We start from the raw sequence: 24487 nt of genomic DNA on the forward strand, positions 1-24487 counted from the left end.
TTTGACCCATGTGTAATCATTCTTCTTGGTTTCAAATCAATAATCTGTAAAATAGGTTCGTTCCTGAGAAAATGAACCATTAAAGTGCTGTGAACATGTTAACTGCCCCCTAGTGGGGTAAAAACTTTCTAAAAGACAAGTAAGGTATTTTTTTATTTAAATGCAATTATGAAAGAAGATACAACATAACTACATTAAAATCTCTAAAGCCATGTAAAACCCGAAGGCATTAAAATTTATTAAATGATGCAATAACAACAGAAATCTTTATTTACAATAGCATTATTTAACATCAAATAAGCAAAAAGCATCAGCAAAGCAATATTAACTTGCATAAATGTATTTAAAATTTCTCTGAATATATCTACCTTTGCATAAACTGCTCACACTAGAAATACAAACATCAATGCAGGTGAACAAAGTGATGTTCAGAGTTAACTCCGTTTTGAAAATAAATCACAACCTGAACACTGTACGCTTTCTCCTGAAGAACCATAGTTAATATATTGCTTAATTTTACCCTTGTATAATCTTTTCATATACACACATCTCAGATGCAACTTTATGAGGAACTGTACAAATAAAACCCACAAATATGACAAAGGAAAAAAAAAGACAGTTAAATGTTTGCAGAAATGTACCATCATCACTACTCAGGAACATAAAGAGCAAGTGATGATGCACGTATTCAAAAATTGTACACAATTCACTATACAAATATAATACATCAGACAGCTATGTAGGAATATACAAGACTGAAAAACAGATCTAAGGCATTATGCTAGATTTTAGCATTTTGAGGTTCTTGCACATAGCTTTTACCTGTAGTAAGAAACTTAAAAGATTTTTGTTTTAGTCTATAAAGAAACACCAGGGAGAAAATTCTAATGAAAATCGAAGCCACTACAGTAATTTTCTTTTGTGCAGAGGATGCTTTGCTCTTAGGCAGCATACTACCATATAAACACTAGAAAATTTTAAATTCACACCAACAATTAATGGCTTAAGTTGCATTTCAAAATTGATTGTGTATCTTTGGGTTCTGCAAGTGGATCTGTGCCACCCAGTTCATGCGTTAAGCCCATATGAACTCCATTTTTAAACACAGATTAAAAATTGCATCATACAAACTGCAAAAACATTGCTTTCAATTATTACAGGCCGTAAGAGATACACGTGGGGGAGGGGCCTTTTTATCTTCCAGTCAACCAAATTCATTGTAGTAAAACAGCCCACTTCACTTTTAACCTTACCACATTACATGAACACTTAAATGGATTTTATAACCTAGTTAATGTATGCATACTTTCACATTATGTTTTTCACATTTAGTAATATTAAGTAAAACACTGATTATTTCGTCTATTAAACAAAAACCAAGTACTCAGTCTAACCAATTTCTTGTGTACAGCATGAGAAATACTGATAACCAAGGGAATTGATTTGGCTTTTGCTTCTACAGTGATCAATATGATCAGAGGATTACTTCACTGATTTTCTTTTCCTAATTAGATGTAAAACAAAAAATATATTACTTGATCTGAACCATAAGAGGACTTATATTCTCTTTCCCTTTCTAGACATATGATCATGAATTATTCTAACCTGCCCGTATGACAGGCTTGCAAGTTTGTCTGATATGGGATATACATTCCAACACAGGGCCAATGAATAAACAGTGACGGCTATGTGGATATTTGGGGGTGAATTATAGTGAAAAGGGGCATAAAACTCAAAACTGAACATCTGTGGTCTAAATTCCATTTTCTTTTGTGCTGAGTGAAGTTAAAAGTCACCCTAACTCACATATATTTCTAACAATTAACTTATAAACTGGTCACGTTACACTGTGTGCCACATGAGCCTCATGGCTTGGATGAGGCCTGGAGTTCGGGCCTACACCTGCTTGCCATCTTGACGTCTCAGCTGGGCAACCCAACAGTTTGGTGGAGAAAAGTAGAGCCTTTGAGAGAACGTGTGAACTGGCGGCAGCTAAGAAGTGCTGTTCCTTGGCCACCACCCAGTAGGGAGAACCCTCTCAAAGCGGGAAGAAGTATTGAAATGCAAATTTCTAGAACGTCTCTTTAGTATGGAGCAACACTTTCAGACTGTCTACTTACCATTTCTCTTTGGGCTGTATCTCTTTCCATAGTCCCATAATTTGCAGATAGAAAGAGATATAAATATAAATAAGGGAGTTACTTTTGTACATTTTTTTTTTTACCCTGCCAAAAATAATCAAATTCCAAGGGGTGGGGGGGCTTGTCTGTTCCTAAAAAGCCTGGCTAATGCGGTATTATAAAATGCTTTGCTTTTTAGACATCAAAAAGATATCACTGTGAAATTTAGGTAAGAAAGTATGTGTACTAGGGTTGCGGAGACAATAGCTCAAAAAAGGTCATCAGTTTCTTGGTATTGCGGTTGTCTGAAACTGAGCCCAGTTAATAAAAGACTATCCCCCGCAGAAGGGGCAAGAAAAACAACCATAAAAGTGGCCTGCTTAGTCACATGAAGTCTTTCTAAGGTTCATTAAGAAAGAATATAAACATACAAAAATCAAGAATTTGTTCCTACAGCGGCTGCATATCATATAGATAAATGATTTATGAGCAGAATCACAAGGTTTAGAAAATAAAAAGTCTTAAATCTACAAATTAGGTCTAATCAAGGCATTGATATCCTTTACAAAACACCTTTAGGAGACATTGCTATGAAGATATCTAATTTAATACTGAAGTACCTCATTTTTGAGTCAATTCCACAATATGTATACCTCACAAAAATTATACAATTAAAACACTTAAGTTCAGAACTTAAATTATTGCTTGTTTACATATAAATCGGATTTTGTGTACCTTACAAAACTTCGGCTTCGTCAGCACTGCTAAAAAACAAAATAAAAAACACATGGCAGAGGTGAAATCTGTCGTGATATCTGCTGTCAATTTCAATACACAAGGTATTTCTCCCATTTTGGAGGCCAGAGCTGCTGGGAACAGAATAATCATGCATCCAAAGTAGGTATCCTTAGCTTGATTGGAACCAAGGCTTAATTTCGCTGCTCTCCTTGCCAGTAAATGCATTTTTTTCTGAAATTCAATAGTTAGCAACTGATGAGTAGCTGGCAAAACATTTATGGAAGTAAAGGGCTTACCTGGCTTCTGTAGCTTATGTGACATTGAAACATGGAAAGCAAGGGGCTACGGAAGGCAGAGGAGAAGGTGAGGATGAGGGAAAGGGAGATGTGTCAGATCATTGTAAAGGGAACTCAATTTAGAATAGCTATGATTTAGGTGAACTAGTTGCTTTTAACAATGACAACAATGGAACAGATACTTGTTAATATTAACAGCCTCTTGCAGGCTCCTTTTCATCTGTTCAGAAGTGGAAACTGCAATGTGTTCTTTAGAGCTTTCTGCAAAGGTGCAATTATGACTCTTGGTTTTCTCTTATTGAGCATGTCTGTACCTACAGCGCTGTCCATGTGTCTGCCCTGCTTCCTTCCCAAATGCAAGCCTTCGCCTCAGACACCTTTCACTTTAATTTTCAAGAATTCTTTTCTTTTCCCCAGATGAAACCATGATATTCTGAACTAGACTAATTTGATTAGCCAGGGAAAACAAAGCAAGAAACCAGTGTCTGGAACTGAACAGGAACAGAACAAGAGCATGGTTCTCCTTAAATACATACATTAAATACATTCAATCTGACATGGGGATGAAGTTTGCCTGTCAACATTTACTTTGCAGGAGAGATCTAAGTTGCACTAAGGTGAATGCAGTGAACAGACTGAGCGACGGTCTGGATGCGGCTTCGGGCTGTCAGGAGAAGAGGCGGCTCCTCCACTGGCGGCAGCCTGAGTATGCTCCATGCTGGGGCTGAGGCCCAGCTGTCCGCTGATCAAGCTCTGGGAGAACTGGCCACAGGCCAGGTGGATCAAAACAAATAGACACAGCTCTCCAGACTGGTAAGTGTTTTGAGCAAGTGAGCCTGGTCAGCTGAAGAATGAAGCAACCAGCTACCTTCAAGGTCAGCAGTATTTCTGTAGGAAAACATACATAGAAAGTTGTAAAATAGTTTTTTTTTTTTGTTGTTGTTGTTTTTTTTTTTTGGATTAGGATTTGAACTATGGGTCTCACACTTGCTAGGCTGAAGCTCTACTACTCGAGGCATGCCTCTAGTTGTAATATCTGAGTTTCTTATGAAAGCATCACAAGGCTCATCACAAAAACATTCAACGACCCGATTGTTCTAAATAATGCCAACGAGTTTCCATGACTGACACAGGGAGGCAGAGGGGCTGCTCTAACTAGACTCGAGGCTTCCAGGGGGATGAAGCAGCACAACAGATCCTGTGCAATTTCTTGCAGGACATAATCTGCAAATGGACTACCAATCTGTTGTGATTGGCTTGTGCTACTGAACCAGCATATCCTTGTCCAATTCCATTTCTCCCACAAATATTACTGATGAACACAGTTGCCAAATGTCCTTGATTTTGGCAGCATATAACCCAGGAAAGCTGCCATTTCCTAATCTATCCCCAAACTTACACAAATCCACCGCCAATAAAATGTCCCTTTTAAACAAGGCATGGTGGTGCATACTTACAATCTCAGTATTCAAGACTAAGGTAAGAGAATCTGCGCTGAAGGAGACTCTGACTCCAAAACAAAACAATAAGAACAAAAAAACCATGTAACCTGTAATCTTAGCTCAGAGGATCACGGTTCAAGGCCAGCCTGGGCAAAAACTTTGAGGCCTATCTAACCAATAAAAAGCTAAACTGACTGCATCCTCAAAAGGAGGTTGCTCATTAAGAAAACCCCAATAAAACTAGAAGATATCTACCCTAAACAGATGCACAAATCACAACTTGCAAGGCAACACGACATTTCCAAAAATTGATGACTTGTTAAAATGTGAAATTTAGGGAGAAAATGGACATCCATTTAGAACTCCAAACAGGCATGATCAGAAAAGAACAACTCCATGTGTTATTATAATAAAATAATAAAGAGTGCTCAAAGCTGGTGCTGGTTATGTGCCAAGTTATGTTCAAAGACAAATTAACAAGAATCACAAAGGTAGAACTGATGCAGGAGAGCTCTTAGCAGAATAAACAAATGAAAAATAGGAACAAACTAAATAGTATTAACTCAGTAAATCCGCAAACTTCTAAGACAAATGTAGAAGTTAAGCATTTCAGTAATAACCCTGAATGTGTAGTTTCTCTCTGTCTCTCTGTCTGTGTTGTTGCTGGCAATAAGCCTTGAAATCAGGCTCTTATTTGGCTTTTGGTGCTCTACCATTTGTCAGAGCTCCAATTCCAGATCCTTGCTGGTTAACTGGAGACAAGAGTCTTAGGGATGTGTTGTCTACCTGTGCTGGCTTCAAACTGTGACCCTTAGATCTCAGCCTCCAGAGTAGTTGGGCCTACAGGCAGGAGTCACTAGTGCCTGGCTTAAAAGTCTTAAATCTCAATTAAAAGATGAATGGATGAATTATTTAAAAAACAAACAAGATTCAGCTAGAGACCAGATACTAATGCCTAACACTAAATAAATATTCAGGGATGTGAAGTCATCTTGGACAGATAAATCCAAGAGTAAACTCTTATCTCCAGTTAACTGGCAAAAACCAGAAGTGGAGGAGTGACTTAAGTGGTGGGGCTCCACCTTAATGGAATAAGCTCAAGGACAGCACCCAGGCCCTGGGTTCAAGGTGCAATATTGCCACCAAGACATCATCATCAACAACCACCACATTTTAATCATTTGCTGCCCACAAGAGACCTGACTCACGCCTGTAATCCTAGCTGCTAAGGAGGCTGAGATCTGAGCATCACAGTCCAAAGCCAGACTGGGCAGGAAAGTCCAGGCAGAAAAGTCCATGAGACTCTTATCTCCAATAAACCACACAGAAAACCAGAAGTGGCTCTGTGGCTCAAGTGGTAGAGCGTGAGCTGAAGAGCTGAGGGACAGCGCCCAGGCCCAGAGTTCAAGCCCCACCACCGACAGACAAAAAAAAAAAAAAAAAAAGAAACCTGACTTTTATTTTTAGTCAATAAAGTGCTGGATTCTCAGTCAGAGCAGTAAGGCAAGAATAATAATAAAGAAGGAGAGTCAAGTTACCCATATTTGCAGAGATGGTCCTATACTTAAAAGACTCAAGTCTCCACCAGAAAACTCAGATCTGATTAAACACCTTTGGCAAAGTAGCAGAATACACAAATAATTAACATATATCAATCAGTAGCTTTTTTAGATACAAATGATGAACAGAGAAAGAATTCAGGAAAACAATACCATTTGTAATAGATTTTTTAAAAAGTACCTAGGAATAAACCTAACCAGGGAGTTAAAAGATATTTAACTGCAAGAACTATGAACATCAAGCAAGAAGACATCAGAAGGAAGAACTCACATTCATTGATGAATTCATAGTGTGAAAATGGCTATATTACAGGAAGCAATCTACAGATTTACTGCAATCTCCCATCAAAACTCCAGTGGAATCCCTTACAGAAATAAAAAAAAAAGTGTTCCTAAAATTTATTTTTTAATTTTTATTTTTGGGTCTGGTTGTGGGGCCTCAACTCTGGGCCTGGGCACTGTCCCTCAGCTCTTCAGCTCCAGGATAGCGCCGCTCTACCACTTGAGCCACAGCGCCACTTCGGCTTTTTTTTTTTTTTGTTTATGTGGTGCTGAGGAATCGAACCCAGGGCCTCATGCATGCAAGGAAAGCACTCTATCACTGAGCTACCTTTCCAGCCCCTAGTGTTCCTAAAATTTATATGGAAACTTAAAGAACTCTAAATAGCCAAAGAAATTCTGATCAAAAAGGACTGTGCTGAAGGTATTACAAAACTTTATTTAAATTATACTACAGAGCCATAGTAACAAAAATAGCATAGTCCTAGAACAAAAAACAGACAGGCCAGTGAAATATAACAGAACACAGAAATAAATTTGTGCAACTAATACTACCCAATTCCCAACAAAGGTACTAAAAACATACTGGAGAAAAGATAGCTGCTGGAAAAAATTCCATAACCACATGTAATAGACTGGACGTAGAGCCTTATCTCTCATATTACACAAAAATCAATTAAAAATGGATCAAAGACCTTAATGTAAGATCCGAACATTTGAAACTTCTAGAAAACCAGTAGTTACAAATAGGAGGAAATACTTTCTAAATGACTTTCTAAACAAGATTCCAATAGTTCCGGAAATGACCAAGAATTGACAATTGCACTTATCACCTCCTCCCCCATAATCCAACCAATAAACAGGCAAATGAATTGGACAGTCCATACTACTTCAAAAGAAGTAGTACAAGTGACCAATAAAAAGACAAATAAATGTTTCATATCTTAGCCATTAGGGAAACACAAATCAAAACTATACTGAGATTCCATCTCACCCCAGGCATAATGGCCATCAACCCCCACCCCCCAACAAAAACAACCCCAAACAACAGCAAAAGCTTCCAAGGATATGAGAAAAAGAAACCCTTATAAACTGTTGCTGGGAATGAAAACTAGTGCAATCACTATGGAAATCAGCATGGAATTTTCTCAAGAACTAAAAATAAGAAATACCAGTCACTGGTATATACCAAAAAACCCCCAAACCCTACATATATGACAGATGCATGTATACCTGTGTTTACTGCAATACTATTGACAATACTCAAGTCACAGAATTAACCTATGTGCCTATCATAAAGAAAACATGGTATCTATACTCAATAGGGTTTTATTAAAAAAATAATAAGATCATTGTCATTTATAGTAAGATGGATAGAACTGAAAGCTAACTTAAGTGAACAGGCCAAACTCAGGAAGACCAATGTTTTCTCTGATATTTGGAATCTAGATTTAAACATCTATGTACATTACACACACACACACACACACACACACACACACACACACACACACACACACACACACACACACACACACACACACACACACACACACACACACACACACACACACACACACACACACACACACACACACGAGTCTATTTGGGGAGAGGAAAGGCACTGGTAACAAAGGAGCAATATCAGGAAGTGGAGGGGTGAAATCTGATCAACATACATGGTATACATGCAAGAAAATGTCACAATTAAACCTATTGTTTTATAAAATTAATATATGTTAATAAAAATTTAAAAAACCACATGAAGTCACATTGAGAAAATTATGATACTAAAATAAGGATCAAATTTATACTGACTTTCTAAGTGTGACTGTTAGTATTATTAACAAAACCATCCAAGAGGCACTTTTTTTGCACGGGGTGGCGGGGTGGGGGGTGGCGGGGGGGGGGGGGGGGAGACAGCCTGGGCGTTGTCCCTCAGCTCAAGGCTAACGCCCTACATCTTGAGCCACAGCGCCACTTCTGGCCTTTTCTACTTATGTGGTGCTGAGAATCGAACCCAGGGCCTCATGCATACAAGGCAAGCATTCTACCACTGAGCCACTTTCCCAGCCCCCTGACAGGTTTTGTTTTGTTTTGTTTTTTTTTTGGGTCCGGTCATGGGGCCTGAACTCTGGGCCTGGGCACTGTCCCTCAGCTCTTCAGCTCAAGGCTAGTGCTCTACCACTTGAGCCACAGCACCGCTTCCGGCTTTTTTTCTTTTTGCTTATGTAGTGCTGAGGAATCGAACCCAGGGCCTCATGCATGCAAGGCAAGCGCTCTACCACTGAGCCACCTTCCCAGCCTGACAGGCTCTTTTGTTGAGGCAATTCAACATCAACATCAACCTTATGTTTCTCCATTGAATGGGTGTTTTTTTTTTTTTTCCTTTGGGTGCCAGTCCTGTGGCCTGAACCCAGGGCCTGGGCAGTATCTATGAGCTTTTGCAAGGCTAGTGTTCTACCAATTAAGCCACAGCTCTACTTCAGGCCTTTCTGGGGTAGTTAATTGGAGATAAAGAGTCTCATAGACTTTTTTGCTTGACCTGTCTTAAAACTGCAAATCTCCAGATCTCAGCCTCTGGAGTAGCTAGGATTATAGGTATACACTACTGTTGACTGGCTTACAAAGATTAGCATATATTAGTTGTACAAGGAGAGCTTCATTATTTTACTGTGACATTTCCATTCATCTAAACAATGTATCATTATTAATTTCCCCCATCTGTCACTCTCTCAATTCTCTACTTCTGAAAACAATTTCAGATTTCACTGTTCTTTTTCAATACATGGAAACAAACTCCGCTGACCATATTCATCCCCATCCACATTCTTCCTTTGTCCTTCTGCTGGTGCACCTACCCTATCCAAGTTTGTTTTACTTTGGATAGAGTTTTAAGAGTGTTCTCTACTGCTGAGAGTTGTATCTCTTCTCTAAAGTGTACTGTGCAGGCCCAGTTACTTGTGTACTAAGCGGCTCACACATCTGTGCCAGGCACACATTGACCATGGAAATATAACTCCTCTTGAAGTGTTTCAACTGTCATAAGCAAATAATATAAACAAGATACAAGATTGCTGCTGAAACACAATGAAATAAAAACACTAAGACTTAATTAAGGGAAAGCAAGTAAAAGTTAATTCTTTATCTTCCTAAACATTTATTATCATTCAGAACAGGCAATAATAAAAATTTGTCCTAAATGAGAAATTTTATTGTTTTGTTATATTATCATTTCAGTGCAAAACTAAGGTCATACACCACCATCAACTGAATTAAAATATTCATGCCAGAACACTATGCCAAATGAAAGCAATTTTACAATTACCTCTACCTTACTAGTTGATAATACATCTATGCCAATTTTGGCCTATAAAATACTCATTTTTGGGGTTGGGGATTTAACTCAGTGGAAGAATACTTGCCTGGTGAGTGAAAGGCCCTGAGTTTAGTCCTCAGCTTTGCCCCAAAGCCCTAAAACCAAAAACCCAAACAAAAACACTCTTTATTTCACTTCACACGTCACATGTCAGGTGCTTACCCGTGATGCATCTCCTTCCTGCTTAATCATATCCATTCCAGGCAGCTGGTTTGGGAAAAGGCTGCCTCCCCTCAGAGCAGGATCATTAACCTGAGGGCAATAAGAAACGATGGTAGGGCATCCAAAGTGTACATGAAAAAACTGACCACTAACTTTTCTCTTCTTTGTTTTAGCGGTATAATACTGAGGAAGAGACCACACAAAAATAGCTTTATCCTATTCTCTCATGTATGTACTTTAGGGAGAATATACAGAAACATGAAAACTAGCTGTCTTCAAAAGTATATTCTATTTGCGTTCTATACAGAAATTAAATTTGGAGATAATGGAAACATATTCATGCTATAACCTGTTTACTTTTTGGCTGATTTAAACTAAACTGATCAGTTATAACAGACATACAAGTTATTACTATAAGCACACAGTCTTATAGTAAAGAGCTTTAATTGTCTCAACTATGCAAAATAATCATTTTATAGAATAAAAAAAGCACTGTAACCTTTAGAAACTTTTCACAAAACAGACTACCCAAACTTCAATTGTCTAGTCTCAAAATCACATTCTAAATTGAAATTCATGGGCATGCCAAGAATTCATTGTTGGTATCATTTAAACTTCCAATGCCTCAGTTTGTCCAAATATGAAGTAAGATTCAGGGTTCTTACCACCATTTTTTACTTTGAACAAACTACTGAAGGTCAGTAGTCAAATAAATAGTATGTTGGGTTCTTCAAAAGATCTGTAATACCATGTTAAAATTACTAATCTATATAGCTTTACCTCTGAACCATCCAGAGATTTAAATTTTAGGCTGTTGACTTACTATCTATCACCTAGTGAAGCAGGTGCATGCTTAGGGACAGGATTATTTCTAGTAGTAAAAAGAATATTTTATTTTATCTTTGGCTAGAGACTGTCCAGGAACCTTGCACATGCTAGGAAAGTGTTTTACCATTGAGTTATATCCCCTGACATCAAAAGGAAAAGTTTTTAGAGAATGTGTGTCAGTTTCATTTTAAGCCAACCCTAGGAGGAAGATAGTTTTTTTTTATTAATCTGGTTTTACATTTAAAAATGAAATGAAAATGAGCCAGGCACTGGTGGCTCACTCCTGTAATCCTAGCTACTAAGGATGCTTAGATCTGAAGCTCTCGATTCAAAGCCAGCCCGGGCAGGAAAGTCTATGAGACTCTTATCTCCAATTAACAACCTGAAAACCTTTAGTGGTGGTGTGGTAGAGTGTTCGCTTTGAGTTGAAGAGCTCAGGGACAGCTCCTAGGCCCAGAGTTCAAGCCCCATGATGGGGGGAAAAAAAAAAATCAGTTCTTAATTTGCAAACCCCAAACAAAGCCTTAGAAGTTAAATTCATTTAGTATTGTTAAATTCCCCAAATAAAAGAAAAATGTAAATGATGTAAAAGAAACATAAAAAAATTGATAGGAATTCTTTCATATTTATCTCATTAATAAGTATTTCTATTAATTTCATTAACAAAGGTAAAACTATGGTGAAAAAAACCTTCAAAATTTAAGTGGGAGTTGAGGGCAGACACTAGGAAGGTGCGAAGATCTAGCTAGTACAGAAACAGACAGAAAGCTATGGCTAGTAGACACCTGCTGCTTGCCCTGGCGCCCACCTGCTCGGGACCCATGGAGGACAACCCTGACGTAGGCACAGAGGTCACTGAGGTCATGCTGATCTGTCCTGTCATCTGGTTCATGTTGCTCATGCCACCTGTGTTGGTCGCCATGGATACATTGATGTTCATATTGTTATTGTACATGCTGGTGTTTGCTTGCTGCCCGAAGTGTGGTGGGGATTGTTGTGAAAACATGCTAGAACAGAGCAGAAAGATAAATGTTAGCATCTGGCTGCAAATAGATGCAGCAGCTCTGAGCACTTGTTTCTCAGGCACTTATTTACAGTAACTTAAGTGAACTGGGAGGAGGGCTTGGAGGGGGCATGCAGCATGGTAGTCATGGTAGTGGTGAGACCTAAAATAACAGAGGAAGTGCTCCAGAAGGCTGCAAAGGAATCAAACTCTTTCTAGCTTCTATATTACTACAATAGTCCACATATATTCCCCACTGTCCTGGTAGCATCAGAGGGGCCTTTTGTCTTATCACTGTCCTGATAAGGATGAATATGCCACTGCCTTCCATAGAAATTCTATGATAAATAGGTATGGGAGTACCTGCTTGGACTGCTCCTTTTACCTCTAAAGGAAAGATGTTTTGCTAAAGCTGTTTTTGTAAATCTCTGGTACTTTTTTCTCTAGGAGAGTAAACTGGCTTATATAGAAGTATATTTGGCATGACCCTTCTTCAGCAAATACATTTTTAAAAATGAGGATAAAAAGAAAGGTAATCTATAGAAGCTTTCCTTATCATTTGTATCAGAATGACTTAACAATGTGGTGTTACCTGTTTCCACCCATGTTCCCTTGTGCCCATCCATTCATGTCGGAGGGGGCCTGATAGGCTGGGTTGGCCTGAGACTGCTGCATCATGGGGCTCTGGGTATGTGCCATTCTGGGCGACATTAGAGGACTCTGGGGAGTCGTAGCCCCAGTGAAGCCAGGATCAGGTTGCTGACTTATGCCTTCAAAAAAATAAAATAGAAACCCAGAGATCGTTAGGTTCTTTGTGGAGACAAGGGGAAAAAAAGAGAGCATTCCAAATTAAGTACATAAAGAAACTTTCAAATACATGATCATATGCTGATTAATTATATACATTTTAAAAATGATCGTGAGCCCACACAAAAAAATTACACAAAGGGAAAAAAATCTCCATACTTTGAGGGGCTTATATGAGCCATAATACACACACACACACACACGCACACACACGCACCACACACACACACACACACACACACACACACACACACACACACACACACACACACACACACACACACACACACACACACACACACACACACACACACACACACACACACACACACACACACACACACACACACACTCCAAAAAGGAACTGGAGAAAGGAAACTAGGAAAACAGGCAACACCTCCTGAATGTTTCAGAGATGTGCATTAAATTTATTTTTGCTTCAGACTTGTAAAACTCATTAATAATACTTACTAATTAACTTAAATTAGCAGTAGAAGTTTAAGATCCATACACTAATATAACAAGTTACATATTACCTTTGTTTCTTTAAAGAATTAGGATACTAGAATCTAGCCAACACAAAGTTGTTACTGGCTATATATAGATAATTCCAACAAGGGTTAGAGAAAGACAATTTGAATATTAATGTAAGCATTTACATCTATCAAAAATTCAGCTATTAATTGAACACAACATGCACATTAATTTTAATGTTCATGACATTACATGCTTGGTATTTTATCTCTTAAGACTGACACTGAAGAACAAATCAATATGAAGTAAACTAAGAGGTCTCCCATTATGTTTTCCATATAGTACTTCTCAAGAATTACCTCTTGAGGTGGGGAGGGAGCACCTGGGGAGGTGGGAGGGAAGGGATGGTAGGGGAAAAACAAAGGAGGGGGTAACAATGCTCCATAGGCAATGTACTCATTACCCTACTCATGTAACTGTAACCCCCCTGTACAGTATTTTTACAATAAAAAAAAGAATTACCTCTTCATAATGTAATCCATAAAATCTTATTTTTCAAAAGCTTCAAAAGAATAACTATTATATATGTTTATTCCATTATTAAACAGTTTGTATTTCATCTATTGATTTGTTTGAGTCAGTCTCAGAGGCATTCAAATATAAATAGAAATATATGTGCACTGTGTTCACAGGCATTGACTAGAACAGATACACTCATACACATTCACACGCCTGACAGACAGACACATACACTCTACACATACACACTTACTTCGGTCATTCTTAAAGTAAGACCTGCACTCAGAGAAAAGGAGGTACCTGAGCTGAGAGCCTGGAAGGTACTGTGCTGGACTTGGGGACTCCAGCCAGGCCCCAACTGTCCTCCCAGGTTTCCTATCATTCCCTGGTTAGCCAGATTCATCTGGGAGCCATGCAAAGAGCTGTGAGAGAGGAGCTGTGACCCATGACTGGGGGACACTGGGGAGAAAGGACTGGTGAGAGGTGGTGGGGATGTGAATCCAGTACCGTAGTTTGGAGGAAATGGAAACTGCTGGGCATTTGCCTGGGGAATCCGGGGATTGCTCATGGTTGCTGGTATACCACTAGGAGCCACCATGCTTGGTGTCATATTCAACCCTTGTCCTCTCATCATCAAAGTTCTCTGCTGAACTTGCTGTTGCTGATGCATTTGTCTCTGTCGAAGATGCTGGTTTAGGATTTCCCTCTGTCGCTGGGCCAGCATCTGTGCATTAATAGGTGCCTAGATCAATACACAGAGAAGAAAAATAGAATAGATCCAGATTAAAAAGGAAACCAATGATACTGTCTCATGTACAGTTTCTTGGAAAATAAAATTACATAGGAAGGAGAGACTACTCAGAATTGAATAACTGCTGATTAAGTATGTGAGTTAATTTCTACACATACGATGATTCTAAAGTCCTGATAATACCCATTTACTCATTTTGTGAGAATACAGGTAACTAAAGGACTTCAAAAGAACACAGTGTTTTTTTCTTTTTTGCCAGTCCTGGGTCTTGAACTCAAGGCCTGGGCACTGTCCCTGAACTTCTTCTGCTCAATGCTAGCACTCTACCCCTTGAGCCACAGTGCCACTTCTGCCTTTTTCTGTTTATGTGGTACTGAGGAATCGAACACAGGGCTTCATGCATGCTAGGCAAGCACTCTACCACTAAGCCACATTCCTAGGCCCACAGTGCTTTTTATAGGAAGACTTTGTTTTGTTTTTGAGAACAGGGTCCTGTTATGTAGCCTAGACTAGCCTTAAAACTTGCAATACTCTTGTCTTCCATATATCAAGTGCTGTGATTATAGAGTATGCCACCATGACCATCAGAAGATTGGTAGTTTGTTCAAGGAATATTCAGATCTAAAAAGAATCAGTCATTGTGCCAAAAGGTGATATGGTACTCCAGAAAGGCTTTAGAGATGCAGAAAGAAAGGAAGCACAAGAAGACAGACAGGATAAGAGAGGCCAGGACAAGGAAGGAGGAGAAGAGGCACACATGAATGGACAAAGGAAAAAGTACCAGTAAGAGGGATACAGCTGTCTATGTTTAAGAAGATTTAGTCAACCTTTTTGTCATTTGTGACTTTTATATTTGTAAATCCACTTGCTCACTAAAATTTATTTGTAACATCAAAATCATAGCTTATGGCACCATTATAATCATACATGGGCACAAAAACCTTGGCAAATAATTTCAGATGCCCAATGTGCACATCACTCACTAAGGTGAAGTGAGATAATACTTTTTCTGAATGTTAAGAGACTGCCAAAATAGTTTCATTAATATTCACATTGGACTTTCTGTTGATGATTTTACTGTTTAAGTAGTCATAAAGTATAATAAAGAAATGCTGTCCACAGTTATGAGGTATAAAACTCTGATGTGCTTACAACATGATGTTTAGGCTTCAGTTATAGTTTATTATCCAAGAGTTCAATGTTAATGATACAATATACAGACAGACACACACACACACACACACATACATGTCTTTGAACAGAAACTTACATAAAACAAGTTTATGTATTGACTGACTGGCTGAGAGCATTGTGGCCCGTTCTCTTCCCAGGGCAATAGCTTAGCACTCTCTAACTCAGTACTGGCAGCAACTTTATGAAATACAAGTAACTTTATGTAATACCAAGAATCAACTGAAGCTGGCAATATAGATAGCTGCATCTAGAAGAAACTAAAAAAGTGAGAGTCTAAATAGATGGGACAGAGTAGAACCAGTATGTTGATCTTATGGCCTTTTTAGGCCATAACCTGACTCACATTAGCAAGGAAGAAGAAATGACAACAGAAGCTAACATAGTGAAAGTAGATGGCTAGTCTGCTTTCTTACCTGTGTTGGTACTCCAGGCCTCAGAGTTAAGTTCACATTTGAAACATTGCTGATTTGATTCATAAGTGGCTGGCGATTCTAAACACAGACAGATAGGAATCAATACCTTTTTTAAACAGAACATATTTTACTTTCAATCACCTTTTTTCAGTAACTGCCCTGACCCAGTACCGGCATATTGTTGGATATACCACTAATCTTCCTGTGTTTCCACCACCATCCCAATGCTGAAGACCCCATGGAAGAACAAACCTGCTGTGCTTGGAGGCGGTGCTGAAGCTGTAGTCTCAGTTGATTTGGCTGGTTCTGCACTAGGCCTGTAGGTCTGAGGCCTGGTCTGGGCTGCATACGGAGCGCAGCATAACTAGGCCGCTGTCCCATGGTGTGGAAGTTTGCATCTTGCATGGGAGTATAGCTGCCCTGTGCCATCTGGGCCTGAGATGCATACTGCTGTGGGAAAACAGGGGCCTTCTGCTCCAGCATGATGTTGGAATCCTGACTTGAGAACTGTTCTGGATCTACTGCTTGGCTCTGAGGAGAAAGCCCCAATGACAAATAAGTAGATAAATAAATGAACAATGGAGGCAGGGACAGGAGGGGGAAACTGGGGGAAAACAAAGGAAGGGGTGACACTATTCATCAAAGAAATGTATTCATTACTTGACTTCTGAAATGGCAACCCTCTCTCCTATACATTATTATTATGAAGAAAATTATATATAAAAAATAAACAAGGCCACTAAAACCAGCACAGTAAATATAAGGCTGTTTTCTCTTGCTCATACATTTGAAGCTGTTTACCTGTACTTACTACACAAAAGTATCATTAGCTAGACTCCACATTTCTATGTTATGATATCTGTTTGGAAGGCCCATTTATACCAAGACAGAAGCAGCGGTTGAGAGCCTGACTTTCAGCAGTCCTATTCCCAAGTGAAGGGAGAAATGAGTCACAACTACAGAACACTTCTCTTCACCCCATCAATCAGAGCCAGTCAAAGACGTGAGGTTCAGATAACATCTAAAAGTGGTAAGTTTGTGTGTGTGTGTGTGTGTGTGTGTGTGTGTGTCTGTCTGTCTGTCTGTCTGTCTGTCCTGGGGCTTGAACTCAGGGCCTGGACACTGACACTGAGCTTTTTTTGCTTAAGGCTGATGCTCTATCACTTGAGCCACAGCTCCACTTCTGTTTTTTTGGTGGTTAACTGGAGATACGAGTCTCATAGACTTTTCTGCCAGGACTGGCTTGGAATGGCAATCTTCAAGAGCTCAGCTTCTTCAGTAGCTAAGATTATAGGATGAGCCACCAGTGCTCCACTACTCCCAAGGACATTTAAACATTTCCCTTAGACAAACTCAAGGATAATTAATCTGAAAAATTAATAAGATAATTAATCAGAATGTTAACTCTAACTGATACTAAAGGCAAAGCCAGTTAGCCACACAGCAAGCAGTTAACCTCCATTTTCCTTTTTTAATTTACCTCAGGTTACCATGTAACCTCCAGTCATATCTTTCCATTATGCTGTTTTCAGTATGAATCGACAAGTCTGAACTCCCACTTAGTCTGTTAAACAGTGGGAATTATGACAAGACTATTTTTAGTGCTTCAGAGGCATCCGTAAAACCTTCCTCACAGACCCAGTGACATGCCAGACATCTAAGATGTACACTGGACCTTGGATAGTACTTTATAACAAAAAGAAATAAAGATGACTCATGCTGAGTAAAGAGGAAGAAGTGACAAGAGCAGGATGGATTTTCTGGGTCACTCATCCTACAGCGAATCAGGAAGTGCTGCTTCATGGAACGTGGGTGCATGTGGCTAGCTTTAGAAGGCACTGTGTATTTTCTGATACTGTAAGCTATTTATATAATTGCTACCAAGTTCTCTCAAAGCAGAGGCATGGGTTTTAAAAGTAACAAACTAATTGCCAGGAGAAGAAAAGGAAAATAAGCTAAGACTGGGGTAACTTTATAATTTTCTCATTTGTTTAAATATCTCCCAAATTATTATGGGCCCCATATACATAAAGATCAAAATGATTAGTAAGTTGTAGTCACCCATTAACCTCTGCTTAGCTACCTGTAAAGGATTCCTTTACCACCAACAGCCACCTACACCTGCCCACTGTAACTGGATTGTTCATCCTAGCTTCCCTTCCAGGTGAAGGGCCTAGGTCACCGGGCAGCTAGGATCCTTGTACCTCCTCTGTTCTCTGCTCCCTGTGTGTCCCTCCCTGAACACGAGGTGAGCTGTGCTTGAGTTTCTGCCCTTCTGCCCAATAACACAAATCCTAGGGCAAAAGTTTATGTGAGAGTAAAAGGAGAGAAGGGAGAACGAACAAACATGGCCATCCTATTGGGAAACAAAAAGTATACTGTAAAACCAACTGAAGGTACATGCAAAGAAAGGAAAGAGCAGCATCTGTGGCTGTCAGAGGGGATGGATACCCTGATGTTTTGGGTGCCTACCTGGCTGACCAGTTCTGGTATTCCCAAAGCTCTATCGATCTCCTCAAGGCCATCAAAGTTCCTCAAGGCCAGATAAAGCTGGTCCAGGAGGGCTCCCTCATCACTCGGGGACTCAGATGCAGGATGTGGACACAGCAAATCATCGGGAGAGCTGCCAAATGGCTGCCTGTAAAGAGACAAACTTCATCTTGAGCTGATCGATAAGCTAGTCAGCTTCCAGGGTCTCTGCAATAAACTCCCACACCAGCCCAACAGAGAACAAAATGACAATCTAAAATAAAAGATACATTTAAATATCCACTTTATTCAGTGCCTCTTATAGGCCAAACACAAATCTAGGCACTTGTAGGCATGATTTTGTTCCCATTGTCCCCACTTTACAAAATGGATGCTTAGGTTTGCCAGGTCTGAACATCTGCTGGAGATTCTGAAGATAACTCTGAGAGGCTGTGATTTGAGGATGGGTCAGTGTGAGTCCTGGTCCAATAATCTGCTCTCACAATTATGTAGACATCTATTTAGTACACCAAAGGACTGTGCTGACTGATTTCTCAGGATTTTTCTATAGGAGGCTATGATGTCCATGTGGAAAGAAGAGACTTTTTTTTTTTTTTTCTTGAATTTAGCTACAGCTAGATTAAAGCTGACATGACTGATAAGGACATTGCCTAGTCATGCATACACAATATTTATCAAAGACCCTTAAGGTTGATCACCAAGACGCACATTAGAGATATGATTTTAAGATAATTTAGGGGTAAAATCATAACACCATTGCTGCTGGCTCAGGCCCATAATCCTAGATATTCTGGAAGCTGAGATTTGGAGATTGTGGTTTGAGCCTAGCCTGGGCAGGAAAGTCTGTGAAATGCTAATCTCCAATTAACTATCAAAAAGCCAGAAGCAGAGCTCTGTTTCAGGTGACAGAGCACTAGCCTTGAGCAAAAAAGCCCAGGGATAGCACGTAACCCATGAGTTCAAGCCCCAGGATCAGCACACAAAACAAACAAACCCCTCTTCGCTGTGCAAGTAGTGTACACTTGTAATTCCAGTGTTCAGGAGGTAAGGGCAGGAGGATCACATGTTTCAAGATACTCTGGGTTACAGACAAAGACCCTATCTAAAAAAGAAAAATGCTTTTATTTTTTATAGTATTTTTTTTTTTTTTGCAGTACCAGGGTTTGAATTCAGTCATGCACTATTTGATAGGCATGAATTCCATCACTTGAGCCACGACCCCAGGCCCAGAGTGTGAGTTACTTTAATACTGAAAGAGAAAATGATACTTGTGTTTTGCTAATGGTCTGTTTTATATTCTTTTAATACTATATAATACTATGAGGAAAATAAACACTGTAAGGACAACCAAAATATTTTTTTTTTAAATGCTGGTCCAGGGGCTTGAACTCAAGTGTCTGAGCACTGTCCTTGAGCTTTTTTTGTTCAAGGCTAGTGCTCTACCACTTGAGCCAGAGCTTTACTTCCTGCCCAGGCTGGCTTTGAACCACGATTCTCAGATCTCAGCCTCCTGGTAACTAGGATTACAAGTGTGAGCCACTGTACCCAGGTGCAAACTCATTCTTAAGTGAGAATAAATTAATCAAAGGATGATGCTGTCAGCTGAATCCAGTTCGGGATTTTTAAAAAATTTAAATTGATGGCTAACTGGAGATAATCTTGCTGATTTGTCTGCCTGGGGCTGCCTTGCAACCTCCATTCTCAGATCTCAGCCTCCTGAGTAACTAGGATTATAGGTTTGAGGTATAACCTTTATATCAAGAAAAATATGTTGTATCATGGCTTGGTATTAGAAATTTGAGTATAATTTAAGTTATAGTGCTTCCCTCAGAGACATTGTAGCTTAATAACATGAAAAAACCCAGACTTCTAGTGTAAACTTAGTAAAAACAATAGAGTGAATATATTATTTTCTTCCTTTTGAGTAATTAGAAATATAGTTACAACCTAGGTGGCATCTAACAGATAAATGTACCATTAGTGAGGACAAACTTCAGAGGGAAAATGAGGAACATACACATATACCCCAGGAGGAATGAGAAACTACTCATTAGCTGCAACAATGTGTACCTATATCCACATTTCTCTCTCTCTCTCTCTCTCTCTCTCTCTCTCTCTCTCTCTCTCTCTCTCTCTCTCTCTCTCATATCTCCACTTTGTGTATTTGTGGAACTAGGACTGGATCCCAGGCCTCTCACATGCCATGTACCATGCCCAGCTGCTGTGCTCCACCTCAGCAGAAACTTGTATTTTCCTTTTCTTTGTGCCAGTACTCGTGTTTGGACCTAGGGCCCGAATACTATTGCTTATCTTTTCACTCAGGTCTAGAGCTAGAAGTGCTAGCATCACGTGGCGTGTTCTATGTGTACTGGTGCATGCCTGTGGTCCCGGCTACTTGGGAGGTATAGGTGGAATGGCTGGCCTGAGCAAAGTGAATAAAGGTAACTAAAGTCAAAATAGCTAGGGGTATGGCTGAAGTGGTAGAATGCCTGCACAGCAAGCACAAAGCTTTGAGTTCAAACCCAGAAAAACAAAAACAAAAAACTCCATGAACCTATAGAGAAATAAAATTCAACATATATCAAATACAAAGCAGGATGAATATATAACTCCATGCCTAGACATGCAGTGAAATAACAATGCAGCAAAGTAAAAAAATATTTCAGAAGCAATTAAAAACTGGACACAGTAATGGATATCTAGAAAATCATGGTTTGAGGCTACACAGCAAAAAAAGTTAGCAAGACTCTTCTCTCTATTAATAGACCGTGATGGCACACACTTTGTCAAACCAGCTATGTCTTAGGCGTAAGTGAGGTAGAAGGATCGTGGTCTGAAGATAGCCCTGGGCAAAAAGCATGAGGCTCTATTTGAAAAATAAATCCAAAAATGACTGAGGGCATGACTCCAGTAATGAGTTCTGAGTGTGGATAGTGACCCTGAGTTTAAACCCAAGTACCTTCAAGAAAAAAAAAAAAAATAGTGAAAAGCAATTAGAAAAGAAACAAGCATGCTTACAAAACCAGAACAAAAACTCAACCAAATTTGATCATATACTATCTTTCCTTTTCAAAATCTTTTTTAAAAGGTTGATGAAAAAAAATCTGTTTTTCAGAGGATGGTATTTAAGATCCTCCATAAATCTACTACTAATCTACTGATAAACCTTATTTTACTGTCCTTTATTATTTCATTGTGTTAAAATACAGATAATATAAAACTATAACCTGTGGGGCCCTGCACTGATGCTTTGCCAACTTCACTGGCCCTTTAACTTTCTCTTAGATGATCTGTTCTGAATACATGAACATTTGTCAAATACCTATTCAGAAGGAATTCACTTCAAGTTTAGCTATGATAAGACATACAGAACTCACAAGTGCTTTTCTGTCCTGGTTCTCCTGGTGTGCAGGACTTACCTGTTCTGGTTGGCGAAAGATGCTTGGTCTATAGGCAGGATGCTCTCAGGCCACGGGGCAGTCTGATTGGGAGGAGCTTGTTGGCTATACTGAGCTCCACCCATGTTCATCTCTAACTCAGATGGACCTAAAAGAGAAGGGGTACGGGGAACACTTGAAACCTTACATCTTGTAATCAAGGTAGTCTCTATTTCTGCCATGGTATAACAGAAAGAGAAATATCTGATATATAGAAAATGGAAAGTATAGAAAGAATAATTATCTCAGTGAAAGTTAAGAACATAAAATTCTGCTCTGAAGTAGAAATGAAGGTTAATAGCATCTACTTTAGGGGATGTCTAGATTAATAGCAACAACAGAATCTTCTATACTTTTAAAGATTTTTGTCCATGTGTGTTGTATCTCTAAGTAATTACTGAACTGGAAAGTGAAGCTGGAAAGTAGAAAAAAAGGTACTAATTTATTATATACACATATATATATATATATATATTTTTTTTTTTTTTTTTTTTTTTTTGGGTCCGGTTGTGGGGCCTGAACTCTGGGTCTGGGCACTGTCCCTCAGCTCTTCAGCTTAAGCCTAGCATGATATCACTTGAGCCATAGCACCACTTCCGGCTTTTCTTTTTCTGCTTATGTGGTGCTGAGGAATCGAACCCAGGGCTTCATGCATGCAAGGCAAGCACTCTACCACTGAGCCACCTTCCCAGTCCCTGACTATATGTTAATATACTCAAGATTTTTAAAATGAAAAATATAAAAAGAAATCCCAATCCTTTTACTGGCATTGCTTTGCATTTTTATAAAGTGCTTGGATATGTGGACTAATAGAAGAGAGGAGGCCCTCCTCCCTGCTTCCACACTACTGGCTGTGCTAACAGTTGCCAGCAGGAACTTCTGGTAAATTCTAGTGGCCACCTGAAGGAGCAGAAAAGCAAATAAGACACACTGTATCTGATGAAGACAGTTGGGCCTTGCAGATACGCTGAAAGGCACTGGGGTATTGTGCTGTTCTAGACTATCTGTGCTTATATACTTTTGCTAATTGCACTTCAGTTAGTTCTCCTAGAAGAGTAAGGGCAGAGGAGATGAGGGAAGACAACTCAGACATGCTTCTCAGAAGTTCTCTTATAGGCTTTATAACTAAGGGATTTTTTTTCTTTTAAAATATGGGGCAGGACCTCATTATGTAGCCCAGGCTAACATAGAACTTATGATAGTTCTATGTCCTGCCTTTAGTCTCCCAAGTGCAAGGAGTACATGTGACCACATCTGGCTAATAAAAGCTTTTAAATTATATTATGATTACCTGTAGAGCTCCCTCCTATACAGAAATTTTCTGTTAAGTTCATGTCTTTTTTTTTTTTTTTTTTTTGGTTGGTCATGGGGCTTGAACTCTGGGCCTGGGCGCTGTCCCTCAGCTCTTCAGCTCGAGGCTAGTGGTCTACCACTTGAGCCACAGCGCCACTTCCAGTTTTCTGAGTGGTTTATTGGAGATAAGAGTCTCATGGCCTTTACTGGGCGCCCAGCTGGCTTTGAACCGAAATCCTCAGATATCAGCCTCCTGAGTAGCTAGGATTACAGGTGTGAGCCACTGCAGCCCGGCAATTTCATGTCTTTTTTGAGCTTATTAAGAATCAGAGAGGGGCTGGGAAGGTGGCTCAGTGGCAGAGTGCATGCCTTGCATGCATGAGGCCTTGGGCTTGGAAAAAGCTGGAAGTAGTGCTGTGGCTCAAGGGGTAGAGTGCTAGTTTTGAGCTGAAGAGCTGAGGGACAGCGCCCAGGCCCAGAGTTCAGGCCCCATGACTGACAAAAAAAAAAAAAAAAAAAAAAGAATCAGAGAAATCCAACTACACAAAAAAGGCACATGCTCTTCAGTAAAGATAGACTAAATTAAGTTTCTGGATATAAGAGACTTTTTACTATGACCTTTGGTAACAATTTTTTTTTTTAAATCTGTTTAATTTTGCATAGATATCTTTTTTTTTTTTTTTTAGCACATTCTATGCAACTCTTATATAATACAAATTTAAACATGGGAATCACTAATGACCTTGAGTATATTCAGTATATAAAGGCCATACAACTGTTATCTTCCAGAAACAATAAACCAAAATATGCTGAGCAGTTATATAACTAGATTAAAAAAATGATGACAGGATGAAAATTCTGCTGTCAAAATAAACTTAGCATGTTTCTGTGAATGATTTAGCTCTTATTTAAGCATATGTAATATCTAAGTATATGAAAAATACATAAACATTGACTTATCTGAATTATGCTAATGTACAAGAGGAAAGTAAATATATCAGTTATTAAGAAATTAATTTTAAACGAAGGAGGCAACAATGCTTGATAAGAAATGTACTCATTATCTTGCCCATGTAATTGTAACCCCTCTGTATGGTATTTTCACAATAAAAAAAAAGAAAGAAATTAATTTTAAGTAGGAGTTGCATAGACCATTAAATTTAGCATAGCAACTTTATTACTGTAAAGTTGCTATACCTACACACGATACACCTTTCAGATTGAAATTGTATGATTTGATGGGTTTTAGTATGTTCAGAGTTGTGGTTTAGTATGTTCAGAGTTGTTTGACTATCATCAAAAC

The 24487-nt window shown here is 39.1% G+C and overlaps 1 protein-coding gene across 11 annotated transcripts in view; it reads right to left on the minus strand.

The window, feature by feature from the left end:
• Nucleotides 1-209: 209 nt before the first annotated feature.
• Nucleotides 210-24487, minus strand: part of Ncoa2 (nuclear receptor coactivator 2) — a 255599-nt gene continuing 231321 nt past the window's right edge. For all 11 annotated transcript variants that reach the window (XM_069990904.1, XM_069990908.1, XM_069990907.1 and 8 more), the window contains 9 exons: nt 21874-22000; nt 18437-18602; nt 16217-16495; nt 15965-16042; nt 14114-14348; nt 12399-12576; nt 11612-11810; nt 9976-10065; nt 210-4042 (listed from right to left, as the gene is read on the minus strand). In XM_069990904.1, the coding sequence (XP_069847005.1) occupies nt 4031-4042; nt 9976-10065; nt 11612-11810; nt 12399-12576; nt 14114-14348; nt 15965-16042; nt 16217-16495; nt 18437-18602; nt 21874-22000 (1364 nt within the window). In that variant the 3' untranslated portion in view covers nt 210-4030. The remainder of the gene's footprint in view (nt 4043-9975; nt 10066-11611; nt 11811-12398; nt 12577-14113; nt 14349-15964; nt 16043-16216; nt 16496-18436; nt 18603-21873; nt 22001-24487) is intronic.

This window comes from Dipodomys merriami, unplaced genomic scaffold (assembly GCF_024711535.1).
Source record: "Dipodomys merriami isolate MVZ:Mamm:240054 unplaced genomic scaffold, mDipMer1.0.p SCAF_4, whole genome shotgun sequence".
NCBI lineage: Eukaryota > Metazoa > Chordata > Mammalia > Rodentia > Heteromyidae > Dipodomys > Dipodomys merriami.